The 15,888-nt window shown below is 39.6% G+C and overlaps 1 protein-coding gene across 1 annotated transcript in view; it reads right to left on the bottom strand.

The window, feature by feature from the left end:
• Positions 1-15,888, bottom strand: part of ANO2 (anoctamin 2) — a 532,091-nt gene that overhangs the window by 343,504 nt on the left and 172,699 nt on the right. Inside the window, exon 8 of the mRNA XM_056799271.1 lies at positions 6,339-6,403. Coding sequence (XP_056655249.1) covers positions 6,339-6,403 — 65 coding nt within the window. The remainder of the gene's footprint in view (positions 1-6,338; positions 6,404-15,888) is intronic.

Genomic DNA, 15,888 nt, shown 5'->3' with positions numbered 1-15,888 from the left:
GACTATCTTCAGTTGCCAAAAAAAAAAAAAAAAATATATATATATATATATATATATATATATATATATATATATATATATATATATAAACTGGATCCAGTCACCTGCACCTCCCTTAGGGAAAGGGAGGGGCAATGTTGGTCAGTAGCTTTTTATAATTGTGCTTTTAAAAATAATGGAGGAGGCAGAGGGAGCAAGAAACAGGGTGGCCGCCTGGGATCCTCATTTAGAAATCAAAGCCCAAGAAGCTCCTGGTGTGACTCAGAAAACAATTCAGGAGGTTGGCACCACCAGCTTACATCAAGAGCTTTGCTCATGTATTTCCATTCCTTTTCCCTTCTCCCAGGGAGGATACAGTTTAGCACCAGAGAATAGAATCTTTGATTCCCTCTATTTCCAAAGGACAAAAAGTCAGGCTATAGTGCTCCTGTAGACGGAGTCACAACTCAGTCAGCAGCCCAAAAGGTGGATGCTAATTACCAAGGGATGAAGAATACAGTATATAGATCTACATTTGCCCCTCCCCTCAATATTATCCTTCACCCTCGTCAACCCTTTTCATTGATTATGTCATCATTGAGGAATATAGCAAGAGACAACATAGGTGGAGAATGAGGAAGATGATGAAGCTTTTTGTGAATGAGATCTAGACAATAAACATGGCTCCTGTAATTATTAGTCATCCATTAATTAGCATCTGAACATATAGTCATCTTATTGGGACGACCATAGTCATCTTCAAGATCAGCTAAAGCCACAAATGTGGGAAAACCTGCCCAGTTCCTGATCCTTGTGATACTATTTAAAGTTGTACCCTGGGAAAATATGGGAGGAGTGAATGAATGAATGAAGCATTTATCAATCACCTACTATGTGCAAAACCCTTTACTAAGGACTGAGGATACAAACAGAAATAGTCCTAGCACTCAGGGAACTCACACTTAAATAGGAGAAATAACATAGCAGGTTTCAACTACAAATCAGATAGAAAGGTCCCGTGATTTTTAGGGCACAGCAGCAAAGCTGATGGTGATACCTCTTCTTTAATGTCATTTCCTCTGATAAATAATAAGAATACTTTTTTTCTTCTGTAGCAGCTGTGACTCCAGTACCAGTAGAAGCAATAGTCAGTCTACATCTATACAGAGGTTGCTTCCCAGGATGACTTTTGCTACTCTAAAGACTCTATTTAGGGTCCTGAACTGTCTCCATTAAGGTCTAAGGGAGATGAGGGTCAAGATGGTGAAATTTGACTTGTCTGGCACATGTTACTTCTTATCCCCCTCCCAGAATGCCCCATTGCTTCAACTAACCTGACTTGCCTACCCTCTGTGTGGTAGTTGGCAGTCAAAAATAATAATCAGCCTCAAGTCTATAGGAGTTGGTTCCCCAGATAATGGCTATGAAGGCAAGGCTAACGGAGGTCCTGGTCGGGAGACATTAGCTGCCACTTCTAGGGTTCCTTTGCCCATCTGTCTGTTGGTAACAGCTGAATGGCTGCTGCCAGTAATGACAGTGATGAGGAAGATGGACCCCTTTTCTGTAATGCTTTCTTCTCCTCCATCATGATTGTAGGGACTGTATAGAAAACAGGTCAGTTACATGTAGAAACAATTTTTGACAATTGTTTCTGACATTTTAGGGCTCAGATGTTCTCCCTCCCTCCATCCCCCTGTCCCAAAAGCTGGTAAATAATTTGCTATAGGTTTTACCAGAGCTTTCATGCAGCACCTGTCTCCATATTGCTCATGTCATGATAAAAGACATATTACACATACAATAAAAACTTCAGATACATCCAACTTTGGAGGAAGAAGGATTAGGTATAATTGGAAGCATCAGGATGTGTGTATTTGAGGAGAAAGTTATTTATCAAGGTTCATGACAGGATGTATGAAGGTGAAGATCCCACTTCAGAAAAATAGAAATAGCATCTTGAAGCCTGACACAGAGGCAAGAGTACAGGAAAGAACTCTATGTGCAATGACATTCATTTGCTCATTCTAAGGACATTGATTAGAAACTGAAGAAATCTAACTCTTCTCAATTGTTGATCCTCAGAAGCCAGTACTATGATTTGATTATAGTAGTAGTTTAAGAAATATTCAGGGGGCAGCTGGGTAGGTCAGTGGATTGAGAGCCAGGCCTAGAGACAGGAGGTCCTAGGTTCAAATCTGGCCTCAGACACTTCCCAGCTGTGTGACCCTGGGCAAGTCACTTGACCCCCATTGCCTAGCCCTTACCACTCTTCTGCCTTGGAGCCAATACACAGTAATGACTCCAAGATGGAAGGTAAGGGTTAAAAAAAAAAGAAAGAAAGAAATATTCATTAAATTATTATCAAAGTCTAGTAAATCAATCTCTTACAACCTAAAAGTTCAAACAGCATGTAATTTTCAACTGAGTAAGAAATTCAACATAAAACTTGCTCTATTGAAACATATTGAGTTTCCCATCCAGGTCTAAGCTGGTTAGGGCTTTCTCCATCTGGTCCTTTCTAATCTATCCCTTCAAAAGAGTCAGTATAGGTATTTCCACCCAAGGTCATTAATTATTTAAATAATTGGACACCTAGCTGATACTGGATATAGTGCTGGGTCTGGACTCTAGGCCCACAGGTCACATTCAGCTCCCTGAGGCCATTTATTTGGTCCCCACCGCCCTTACGGAAGGGGCACCTCTTTCATTGGTGATCAGTGAGAGAAGCACTGTATGTGGCAGCTCCGCAAAGTGTGGCATCGCTCATTTCAGTACTACTTCCAGTGACATAATCCTGTGCATGGTGCCTTGTTCTGAGAGTAACTGAATGAGAATGAGGCATTGCACAAAGGACTGTGTGGCTGCACAATGGAAGACATTAGCATGGTGAGCTGTGATCTGGGGGAGGGGATTCAGCACTGTGTATACTGCTGCCCGGTGTAGTGGTGGCAGTGATGGGCCTGTGCAAGGTGTGACAGGCCCATCACAGCCAGCGTTGCAGCCTCCACTATCCCAGACAGTGGTATATAGATTTCTTCATAATTTTTTTAAATAGTCCAGCCCTCCAACACTCTGAGGGACAATGCACTGGCCCCCTGTGTAAAAAGTTTGGGGACTCCTGGTCTAGAGAGTCAGAAAGCCATGATTTCCAATCTGGCCCTAGACACTTATCTGTGCAACCCTGGGCAAGTCACCTATTCTCTGTTTGCCTCAATTTCCTCATCTGTAAAATAGGGATAATAGAATCATCTATCACCCAGGACTAGTGAATATCAAATGAGATCATAATTATAGAGTGCTTAACACAGGGCCTGGCACATGGTGTAGGCACTCTATAAATGATGGCTATTGTTATTCCATTAAAACAGAACATTCAGCCAAAAAAGGATATAGGGGAAATGAGTTCCATGTAACAAGACAGCTTATAGCCAGGACTCAATCTCAATCTGCTAACCATCTAATAGGCATCTCAGGCAACATGCCTAGAGTAGGATTTCCCAGCATGGGGTCTGGTTGATGAATGACAAGAGTCTCGGGTTTCAAAGGGACCTTAGTTGCGATTTATTCCAACACCTGCCTAAGTAGGTATTTTCTGCACAACACCCCTCAGAAGTTGTCAGACAGCCTCAGCTTGAAGAGTTCCAGTGATAAAGTTGTGATGTATTAATATTGCACAATGGCGTCATTTAAGGTTATACTATTAGAAATTTGCCTGCTAGAGTTTAGCTGGTTGTAGCTGCTTGAACCAAAGTCATTCAACTAACTACAAAAAACTAAAAAACAGGTAAGTTTCTAGTAGATCTGTCCACTTGGCAGAGTTTACCTCACAGAATTGTTGTTCAGTAACAAGTGAGATAATATTTCTAAAGTGCTGAAAGTACCTGGTACATACTATGTACCTAATAAATGCTTGTTCCCTCTCCCTTTCTCACTCCCTTACCTTTAGAACCAAAGAGAAAGAGATAAGAAATTCTTCTCCCATGGGGTATACAAAAAATAACAATCTCCTATAAGCAGTTCCTTTACTCTGCCATTTCCCTTACCATCATTAACATCATCAACAAACATTTTTAAGCACTTACTTTGTGCCAGGGATAATATTAAGACTATTGATATAAAAACTCTAAATAACACCCAGGACTTATTTTATTCTTTCAGTTTGTTCTAGGATTTCCTGAGCAGACAATGGAAGAAAAGAGAAAGACAAGAGGAATGAATGTTGTCAAATCAATGCCATAGGCTATAGCATGATATAGTGCCATGTGGGCAAACCTATGGCACGTAAGCCTGAAGGGGCTGCTACCTTCCCCCGCTCCACGCACATCTGTGGACATTTCTCGTTTCACCTGACCTTCTGTCCAGCAGCCCAATGGGAGCACTTCCTCCCTTTCCTGTCTAGGGTAAGGTATGGGGCTCACATGCAGCATGAGGGTTGTAGTTTAGGCACTCACTCTCTAAAAGGTTCACCATCACTGATATAGTGTGACCTCAGAGTAGAAATCAAGAGACTGGGGTTCCAGAGCTGGTTTTGTCATGAACTTACTCTGTGACCTAGACTTCAGTTTCTTCTTCTATAAAATGAGGAGGAGGGGGAAAAAATGAGGAGGAAAGATGATCACCCATGTATCTCCAAATGACTTATAAGTCTCTAATCTAGTTTTCCTTTTCTCCTTCTCACTCCAATAGCTTCAAATTTCTCTATTTCTTCTTCCATTAAAATAGGAAGCTTCTTTCAGAGACAGTAAAATAATAGTGAATCCATGGACAGTGTCATACATTCAGTAAAAAATCCTAACTCTAACTCTAACCCTAAATTTGTTTCTAACCCTAACCCTGACCCTAAGTAGCAGAAGTTGGCACTGTCCGGTCTAGATTTTCTAGATGTTTCTATAAGCAGCTCCAACTAATTTTAATAATAGCCTACCTGCCTTCAGGGAGCTAAGTAGAACAGCTAGAGCACTGGATTTGGAATCAAGAAGACTCTTCATGAGTTCAAATCTGGCCTCAGATATTTACTAGCTGTGTGATTCTGGGTAAGTCACTTAATTCTGCTTCAGTTTCTTCATCTGGAGAAGGAAATGAAAAACCACTAGAGTATCTTTGCCAAGAAAACTCCAAATGGGGTCCTGAAGAGTCAGACCTGACTGAAAAATGACTGAACAATTTGACCTTAGAGACAGTGCAGGACAGGAGATAATGAACAAGAAGGTAGAATAGTTTTCCCCCCACCACTGACCCAGAGCAAAATGCTGTCTCAAGTAGGATAGTGAAGGAGAGAAGAAACAAATGATAATGAGATACAATGAGCCTACTCTGATTCATAGGATCATATATTTTGAACTAGAAGGTACCTTAGAGAGCATCTAGTCCAACCTCCCTATTTTACACCTGAGGAAACAAGTCCAGAAAGGTTAGGTATTTTTTTAAGGTGACAGTTTCAAGAAGTAGAAGAAAACCCAGAACTTCTGGTTCTAAATTCTAAAGCCTTTCTACTCTATCAAACTGGGGAGATAGAATGTCACCTCTAAAGTACACAAAGGACAAATTCCCACAGTTCCAAGAACCTATATATCAGGTTTAGGACAATAAAAACCACATTCAAAAGAAGACTTAAAAATAAGAAATGGAGTGGGGATGTCTTGTTGCTGGATTTTTGTTTGGGGAATCACAGAGCATAATCTGCTAGACTAAAGAGAATAAAGAGAATCCAGGATGGAGAATAGTTAACAACAAAATGACAGGCACATTTGGACTCTTACTCAGGGCAATTTATAAGACAGACACTAGCGACTATACAGATTTCTGGAGGAAGGACTGCTTACAGATGAAGAGTGTTAATATTTATAGGCTTGGACAAAATTTCTACCTATTCCCATTAACTTTCTTTTCTTTTTTTAACCCTTTAACTCTTATGTTTCATCCTAGAATCAATACCATGTATTGGTTCTAAGGCAGAAGAATGGTGACAGCTAGGCAAAAAAAAGTGGGATAAGTAACTTGCTCAGGGTCAGACATCTAGAAAGTATCTGAGGTCACATTTGAATTCAGGGCCTCCCATCTCCAAGCCTGACTCTCTATTCACTGAGCTACCTAGTTGTCCTAGTCTCCTGAATGTCCCCAGATTCATGTCAAGAAGGTGATTCTGACACAAAGGTTATATTCACATTGTCTCCTCTCCTACAATCTATCCATCCCTCTATCACCATTGCTCAAACCACTCTGGAAGGAGAACAGGGGACAAAGAAATGGAGTGCCAGGTGATAAATCCCTCTGCCTCAAAATCAATCTATTTGAGTATCACCACCTTCCATGACAGCCACAGCCTAAACCATCCATGATTTCCATTGGAAAAGTCTTACCTGATGAGGTCAATAGGTTGAAACTTATAAAACACTCCATAGCGTGCCCATTCGTGGTAGAGGAGCTAAGCAAACAAAAACAGAAAACAGAAACAAGTCAGGCTAGTCAACTAGGAGACCCAGAATTACCAACATCAGGAGTGCTGTTCAAGCCCACTCTTAAGACCGTTGGGTTCAAGTGCCTGTGAAGCACAAGGACTAGGAAAACTCCCTTCATACCACAGAGAAAGGTGTCCATTAGTAGGGAACTAGAGCTACTGCCTCATCCTCAAGAGTGCATGTCATTCCAGAAGTTATAGGGATTGCTGCTCTAACACCCTCTAAAGAAGTGCTACCCAAACTTGATGTTCCCCTTCCTACATTATTCCTTAGTTTAGCAAAATTTCTAATCATAAATGACCCCCTCCTCTGATTGAACTAAGACTGGAAATCTGGAATGAATAGGAATAAATACTAGAAGAGAAAAGAATAGGTAGAGCCCTGGGTGCCAGTCTTGGCTTTAATACTTAACAACTATGTGACCTTGGGCAAATTGTTTCACTGTTCTGAGGTTCATTTCCTTCATCTGTAAAATGAAAGCATTACATGTTTGGCCTCTGAGGTCCCTTCCAACAGTAACTTTCTCTGGTTCTGTGACAGCATAGACTTAATATGACATTCACAACAATAATTTCAAGTCTGGCCTGGGGAAATGAACGATCATATAATAACTCAAGGAGCCAAGTATGTTGTGTGGTTTTCTAGCTTCAAAAATACTGACAAGCACCATAGCTCAGATGCCAATAAATAGAATAATTTAATAATGTAATATAAAGTATTCATTACTTAGAAAGTCATGCCTAACACAGTCACTGTTCCTTGATCATAGAATAAACTCTAACATGATTCTATCATTGATTCTAGCAGGTAGATTAGCTCTATGTCTTTGCAACAAGAATTGGAGAAATCTCTTTATTTGCATTGTTTATTTTGTTTTTACATTGTTTTTCTCTTTATACAGAAACCCAGAGTTGTGTAATGGAGAATTAACTCTAGTCATAGCTTTTAGCTGCCTTATTAAATAAGTATCGGTTCCAAGTAACTCCTTCATTAAGGGCCTTTGGTTACAGTTGTATCATTTCTTTGAAACAATAGAAGTGTCTGGCCTGAATGTAAAATGTATAATGTCAGAATGTCCCATGGAGGGTAACAAAAGAAAATCCTCTCATGCCCTGCTGAAAGCAAATCACTGTTATCCTTCCCACTTTATAGAGGAGGAAAGGGAAAAGACACAGAGGGGAAGCCCCCAAATCACAAGCAACAAGATTAGAATTCAAATATTCTGTTCTGTTAAACCACTTAGTCAACAAAGAAGGCCTCTAGGTCAGCTGTTCCTCCTTCTCTTCTCAGGTCACTCATATAACACCATGTTTTCTTGTTGCCTCCCAAGTGCAAATCACGGTCTCACTAGTACTCAGTCATGGCAATGATGTCAGATGGGGCCTGAAGGGAGGCAAATCTGCGTCACAAGAGAAAGACATTGCTTCCCTTAAGGGCCCAAGTGGCATTGGTGCCAGATACCTTGGCAATCTCAATCAAAACCAAACCAAACACACAATCAGAGCAAAGAACTCCTGAAGACAAAATAAAAGTGACATATTCCCTAAGAAGGCAATCATTGTGATAGATGATGCCCAAAAGGCAGAGTTCGAATCACAAATCTACCTCTACTTCCACCCCCAGATTTGTGAATCAGAGAAACTGGATTCTAATTAGCTTTAAGGTTCTGTGCATCCTGGCTCTGCCCTCTTATTAGCTGTGTGACCTCAGGGAAGGGACAAGTCTCAGAGTTTTAGATTCCTAGTCTATAAAATTAAAAAGTCATAATACAGGACATGTACAGTTCCTTCAAGTTCTTAATCTATGATCCTATAATCTCAGAATAGACTTTCTTCTCTCTGTTTTCTTAGAGCAAAATTAACAAATTGTCTTCTCCATTCTCTACCTCGACCAAAGCTGAAGGAAGCCACTGGACTACTTATAGAAAGTGTTTTGCCATTGAACAAATAAGTGAAAAATGATTTATGAAGCCCTTACTAGACATTAAACACTGGGACAAAATCTCTGATCTCAAGGATCTCACACTCTAATTGAGAGAGACAACTATTTGGTTCAGTCATTTTCTGTCATGTCTCTTTGTTACCCCATTTAGATTTTTTTGGTAGATACTAGGGAGATTTGCTGTTTCCTTCTCCGGTTCATTTTAGAGATGAGGAAATTTGAGACTGAGGTAATCCAGGTTAGGTGATTTGCTCAGGATTATACAGCTACTCAGATTTGAACTGAGATAAATCTTCCATGTCTCTATACCTGAGCTGTACCACTTAGCTGCCCACAGCAACTATAGAAGGGTTCAAAAATATGGATTCCAAGGAAGCTACAAATGACAGAGCAGGATATGATCTGTCATATCAATGTCAAACAATGATCATTGAACTCATGTATTCCTAAATTCAGGCCCAATAGTATATCCACTAAGTCTCCCAGCTGCCTCATTAGGTTCCAATGAATAAATGGACTTAGCCTCTTATTCTGTGCTATCTTGGGATATTATACTCTTGGGCATAATTTCAGGCATCAGTATTTTGCCCAAAGCTCTCTGTGGAGGGAAGTAGTTAACTTCTGGGGACCATTTATTGTTGTTCAGTCACTTATGACCCCATATGAGATTTTCTTGGAAAATGACTAGAGCAGTTTTCCATTTCATTCTCTAGTGGATTAAAGCAAAAGGAGGTTAAGTGACTTACCCAGGGTCACAAACTAGGAAGTGTCTGAGGCCAGATTTGAACTCAAGAAGATGAGTTAGATCTGACACTCTTATCTAATGTACCACCTAAATGCCCCTAACTGAGGATCATACTCAAAGGCTAAGAGCATCTCCACTGAAAATTTTAGTCCTTCCTGTCTTCTTGTGACCATAGATGAATAAGATCTTGATTTCCTTACATGTTAAATGGAAATTCACTTAGAATGATTGAAAGGGTCATCAATGACAAGAAATCATGAATAGTCCCATGAAATTTATGCATTCTGAACCACTCTAGGAGCTCAGGTAGCTCTGGAGTACTTCCAGGATAAATAATACTAGGGAAGACATGCCCAGGCTGGGAAGAAAGCAAGTAATTCTAGGGCAATGCAGTAGCCAAAAGATGAGAGTTGTAGACCTGAGTTCTCCTGCTGGCTCTATTCCTGTTGGTGTTTTGGAACAGATCATTTTTGACTGCCTCAATCAGTTTTACCATCTAGAAAATTGGGATAGAAATCAAAAGGAATGAGATTATAAAACTAATTCTTACTTCTTTATACCTCTGAGGGAAACTGAGAAGAAAATGCCATAATCTATTGTGATCTTCTTACCAGCAAGAGAGGAACAAAAATTACAGGACTACTTTCAATGCTCCTTTTAGTCACATCACTTTATAATGGTAAATTTCAGGAACTAAGTGGCTATGGATGGAGGGAAATCTGGGGCAAGAATTTAAATCCTGCCCATACAAATCTTTTTTTAGCATTCTCCCAAATAAGATGCCTCAGGTTCTCTGTATGATAATGGGTCAGTGTTTGGGGACTTTACATGACTCTAACAGGGTTAACTGTGAACCTTCCAGCACTTGATGAAAACATTGCTCAATAACTGTTCTCTTTTGAAGGAAGCACAGGAAGCGTTCCTCCAATACCCAAGTCGCTCACCCCTCCCTCACTGCCTGGGCTTTGAGACAGGGATATCCCTTCCTCCACCCTCTCTCTCAGAGGAGAGGGATCCTCTTCTTAATTGGTCTGCAAGAGGGTAACAAGGTTGTCTGTTCCCAAATGGAGTTGAGTCACTCGGTCTATACCAAAGCAGACAGGAAATGCCACTCTCAGGGACTTGCCAGGCCTGCCTAGAATCAGACTCAGAATTTGATCTTGGGCCTCAAGGGAGGCCATGGAAATAGAAGGCAGCTGGCAGCAATAGGCAGATGACAACAAATTCTTAATGAATTGAACTGGTATACACCCATAAAAAAGCCAGAGAATTCCCTATGTGAGGTCATAACTCTACCTCTCTCAACTCTGTAACCTTTTTGTATACCTCAGTACCTCCAATAAAATCATAGTCTAAAAGTTCTTCCCTGTGCTCAATTCAAATCCATATTTTCTATGGTGATGCCATAGAATACTATATGGCTATGGATTTCTTAAAATGTTAAATCTAGAAAGGACCTTATCTAGTTCAGGCTTTATTTTACATATAAGGAAATTAAAAGCAAGACAAGTTAAGTGACTTGCCCAAGATCACCTCACTAGTACATGAAATGGCAAAGCAAATTTGACTCTAAGTACAGTGGGCTCTTTCACTATAAAAAGTCTAATAAAGTCAAAATCATTTGCCTCACATTTGGTGGAGCTTGCTTTTTCTTCTTCATTAGAAATGTAAAGTGCCCCTTTGAATATAAGAGCCCCTTGATATAAGAGCATCTGCTATTGACCATACAGCCAAAAGGAGTTAGTAAAATGGACTCAGTAAGAATTAATCACTCAATTACAGATTATCATACATCAAAACGTACCTAAATCATGTATTAGAGTATTCAACCAGCCCTTGCTCCTATGTCTCACTATCATAATAAGAAACCCATGCTACCTAGAAGAAATTCATTCAATGTTTTAGTTGTTTAGGAAGTTTTTCCCTGTCTCCAGCCAAATTCTGTATCTTTACAACTTCCACCCTCTTCTGGTTCCAAGTAGAACAAGCCTAATCTTCCTTCCACATGACAGTTATCCAAATACTTTCATGTAACCATTATCTCCCCCACCCCCCAAGTCTTTTCTCCTCCAGGCTAAACATTTGCAACTCTTCAATCAATTCTTATCTGTCTGGGTCTCAAGACCCTTAACCATCCTTGTCATCCTTCTCTGATGCTCCTCAGATTATCAAGTTTTCCTAAGATGTAGTACTCACAAGAGGAGAGAATACCACAGATGGGGTCTGACCAGGGAAGGAGGGAGTAGGACAATTATATCCCTACTTCCATAAACAATGCAGCCTAAGATCAAAGTAGTTGGGGGAAAAGAGGAGGCTGCTATAGCCTATTTTTGAGTCACATCAAACTTTCAATCCACTACAACTCCTGAATGTTTTTCAGACGAATTGCTGACTAGTCACACTCTGCTCACTTTTCATTCATAAAGGCAATTTGTTTAAACTCAAGAGTCTGACATTACATTTATAACTAATAAATGTGAAACAGCACAGGACCAAGAACAAACCTCTGGTTGAATCTATTACAAATCTCCTTCCTTGTTTACAGTGGACTATCAATGAACAAAATCATTTAATTCTGTCATTTTCTAGTCCTCATTCCTCCATGTTTTTCATGAGGATAACATGAGCAATTTTGTCAAATGCTTCCTGGAGTGCAGGTAAACTATATTTACAGCACCCTCCTGACCTACCAGCCTAAAAACTTTGCCAAAAAATAAAATTAAGAAGTCTGACAAGAAGTGATCTTGATGAAGCCACACTGCCCCATTATCATCTGACTATTTTCTTTGCTAGACACCCATCTCTCTAATAAACATTCTGGAATTTTTACCAAAAAATTCAGTGGAACTTTGGAACCTATACCTTGTGGACTCTACTCTCTTTCCTTTTTTGAAAACTGAGATGTTGTCCTTCTCTAGTCCTAGGACAGTGCATCCAAACTCCATAGTCTTTCTTTTTACCTTACATTGTCTTAGAAACAATATTAAGTATTGGTTCCAAGGCAGAAGATTGGTAAGTGCTAGGCAATTGGAATTAAATGACTTGCCCAGAATCACATAGCTAAGAAACATCCAAGATTTGAACCTAAATTTGAACCAGGACTGCCTGGCTCTGGATCCATCTAGATGGCCCTCCAAAATCTTTCAAAGGTCATTGACAGAGACTCAAGAATCAGATTCACTCATCTTTCAGTAGGCTGGGATATAATTCTTCTGAACCTGGTGCTTTGAGCTCATTAAGAATAGCAGAATGCATTTTTTACTAACTCACTAATTATCTGTGATGTCAATTGCCTATCAAACATTTTTTTTGCCTGTCCAAAGATTATTCCCCTTGCCAAACATAATAGAAGCAAAGTAAGAGATGGGTATTTTTATCTTTTCTCTGTCTTTATTTATCATCATGATATCCACTACAAGCAGTGGATAGACCTTTTATTCTTATCCTTTCTACAAAATAAAAATTATAGTGCCCATTAAGTGTCCTGAGCAGTACTAAAAAGCTTTAACAAATCCTGACAGCATCCTTACAGAGCTGTGCCATACTACTGTATTCATCCTCCGGTACCTATCATTGCTTCTATCTTCTACATCCATCAGTCATTCAACATATATTTTTAAAAAGCATTTAATATATGCCATCACCATGGCCAAGTGTTGAAGATACAAAAAATATACTGTTCTCATTCTAAAGAAACTCATGTTCTAATGGAGGAGATGATGTATAGATAATTATACAAGACTTACACCTTGTGAATGAGAAGGGAAGTTGCTAATGATAGGGGTGCCAGGAACAGACTCCTACAAAGAAGACCAGGAACATCATGGAGTGATGTTGTAACTTGTGAGAGATTTGGACCTGAGTCAAGCAGAGATGCACAAGGTTGTCAGTCTCACCCTCTCTTCCAGAGCCATTGAAATCTAGTAGTAAGATTAAAGTCAGGATGACTGGTGATGGCCCAGAATTCTGGCCATGGCTTCTTTGATATCAGACCAAACTCTAGACTCCATAGAATATGCTTTGGCCAGCTTCATGACCATTGGTACAAATGGTTTTCTACAGAGGGAAGTCTGTAAAAATGGAGACTTGAATCCAGGACTTCAATCCCCAGAAGTCCTTGCTCCACTTCCCCAGAATGCTTTGTAATATCACTGAATTCTCACCTGGGCCAAAAGCGAGATGGGATATTTAACCTGGTTGTAAAAAGGCTCAGCCCTCTTTCCTACTTCCGTTTGGGAGCAGACGTGGCTCTCCACCTAGCAGGCAAGATGTGAGTGGTTGTGAATAGGCTCTTGGGCCTAGACACGTGCCTCTCTTACTTGTATTTTCTTTATATTTTAATCTTAAATAAACCTCTAAAATATAATACTCCTTGCAGAGAGAAACTAATTTCTATCTTGCCAGTTTCCACCAAATTTTAATCTTCACAAGTCTTCACATGTTTGGGGTAGACATAACCCTAACTAATTGACAAGGTTTGAAGTTTCTTGGTTACCTTCAACCTAATTTAAACCATTTCCTAAGAAGATTTACTGCTCCTTGGAGCCATAGGTGAGATTTGGGTGAGAGATGGACACCAAAGGTGGATGAACAACCCTGAAAGGGGCTCAGAAAGTCCTCAAACTAAAGGCTCTAGTCCTCTTGGTATATCCCATATACTCTAGGAGGGGAGGGAACAGGGATAACAAAGCATTTCAGATAGATAAAAGAAAAGATCTGAAAAAGAAAAAGCACAAGAGGAGGAAACTGGGGAATTTAGAAGGGTATCAAATGGTCAGGTTTGGCTCTACACAGAACACTTTCTATTTGATTTCTGGAAGTAACATGATGCCACTGGAGCTTTATTGAGTGGGGGGGTGGCATGGACAGACCTATAATTTAGGAAAATCACTGGTATCTCTGAGTAAAGGATGGTTTATAGTGGGAAAGGACTTGAGGTGGAAGACCAACTAGAGCTATTGCAGTAGTCTAGGTGTGGGGTGATAAGGGACTGCATTAGGCTGGTGGCAGTGTCAGAGGAAAGAAAGGGCATATTTGAGAGATGTTGCAAATGTAGAATTGACAAGACTTGACTACAGATTGAAAGTAAGGGGTAAATAAGAAAGAATAAGTCAAGAATGATCCTGTGGTTATGAGACTAGGTGACTGGGAAGATGGTGGAACCTTTAACAGGAAAGGGGAAAATATAGGGAGAAGATTAATCAGTTCTGTTTTCGACATCTTAAGCTTTAAGATACTTGCGGAACATCTCGTTCAAGTCTAAAAAGTAGTTGGTGATTCAAGACCATAGCTCAGAAAAGAAAACTGGAAATCATCTGCAAAGAAAAAATTGAACCCATGGAAACTAATGTGATCACCAAGTGAGACAGTATAGAGAGAGAAGACTAAAGAGGATGTAAGTGAAACCTGATCCAACAAAGGAGATGGGGAAAGATGTCAGAAATGTCTGAAAAGATTCAAGAAAGAGACATAAAACCTAGAGAGAAAAAAGAATAATTAGGATAGCAGTGATTATTAGTGTCAAAAGTTGCAGAGAGTCAAGAATGATGAGAATTAACAAAAGGCAATGACAAGATCTTTGGTAAATTTGGAGAGACCATATTTAATTGAATGATGAGGTCAGAAGCCAGCTTGCAAAAGTATACAATGGAATGAGAGGAGAGGAAGTAAACGTTTTAAGTATCTACAGTTTTCTCAAGGAGTTTGGCTGAGAAGAGAAGGAGAACTATAGAATAATTTTTTAAACACCAGTCTTCTTTAAAATCAAGGTTGATCATTGAGTTTTCAAATAATTAGTGGCTCTTTTTTTAATAGAGAAAATCCTGCAAGACAAATGCACAATTGGAGGACTTGATGTAGCATGCCTTCATACTAGGCTTGTGATCTGTTTCCTGAAATCAGTTATTTCTTCCTTCTGTCCCAATGGTCCAAATCATACTCTGATATCAGTATTGCTTCTTTCTTCTTCTTTTGATCTTCACTGAAACTCTTTCTTCAAAGCTCAGCTCAGGCACCAATATCTACATAAGGTCATTACTAATCTCCCCAGCTGCTTCTCCTTATCCTTAAAATTACCTGTGTGTGTATTGTATATAGGCCAACTAGTCAACAAGCATTTATGACATTTCTACCATATGCCAGACACTTTAAGTTTTCAGAATACAGTAAACAAAAACAAAACTGAAATGGACTCTGTCCTCAAGAGGTTTACATTCTAAGAGCAGAGGCAAAATGCATATAGGTATACATATATGAATATATATTTGTATACAAAACACATATAAAACAGATGCAAGGTGATTTTGTAGGAGAAAGGCACTAGAATTTTGGAAAATGGAAAAGACAGAAGATATGCTTGAGCTGGGCCATGAAGAGACCAACAGACAGTGATGAAAAGGAACTGCATTCCAGATTTGGGGATAGCCTATACAAGGGAACGAATATAGAAGATGGAATTTTTCATGTGTAAACATGAAGAAGGAATGTTGAAGGAAAGCAAATAGACAAAAAGTTGGAAAGGTGGTAAGAGACCAGGTTGGAAAGAGCTTAAAGCATCAAACAGAAAGAGTAATGTGGTCAGCCCTGTGCTTTAGGAAATCAGTTTGGCAGCTGAGTGGAGTAAGGGCAAGCTCCAGACTGTGTATTTATATGTATCCATACTATCTCTCCCAATAAACTGTAAGCCATTTGATGACAGGGACAGTTTCAATATTATTTTGTCTGACACATTATAAGACCTTCAGTCTTAGAAAAAATATTGTGTAT

Source organism: Monodelphis domestica, chromosome 5 (genome assembly GCF_027887165.1).
Source record: "Monodelphis domestica isolate mMonDom1 chromosome 5, mMonDom1.pri, whole genome shotgun sequence".
NCBI lineage: Eukaryota > Metazoa > Chordata > Mammalia > Didelphimorphia > Didelphidae > Monodelphis > Monodelphis domestica.
This window is presented reverse-complemented; position numbering and strand designations above follow the sequence as displayed.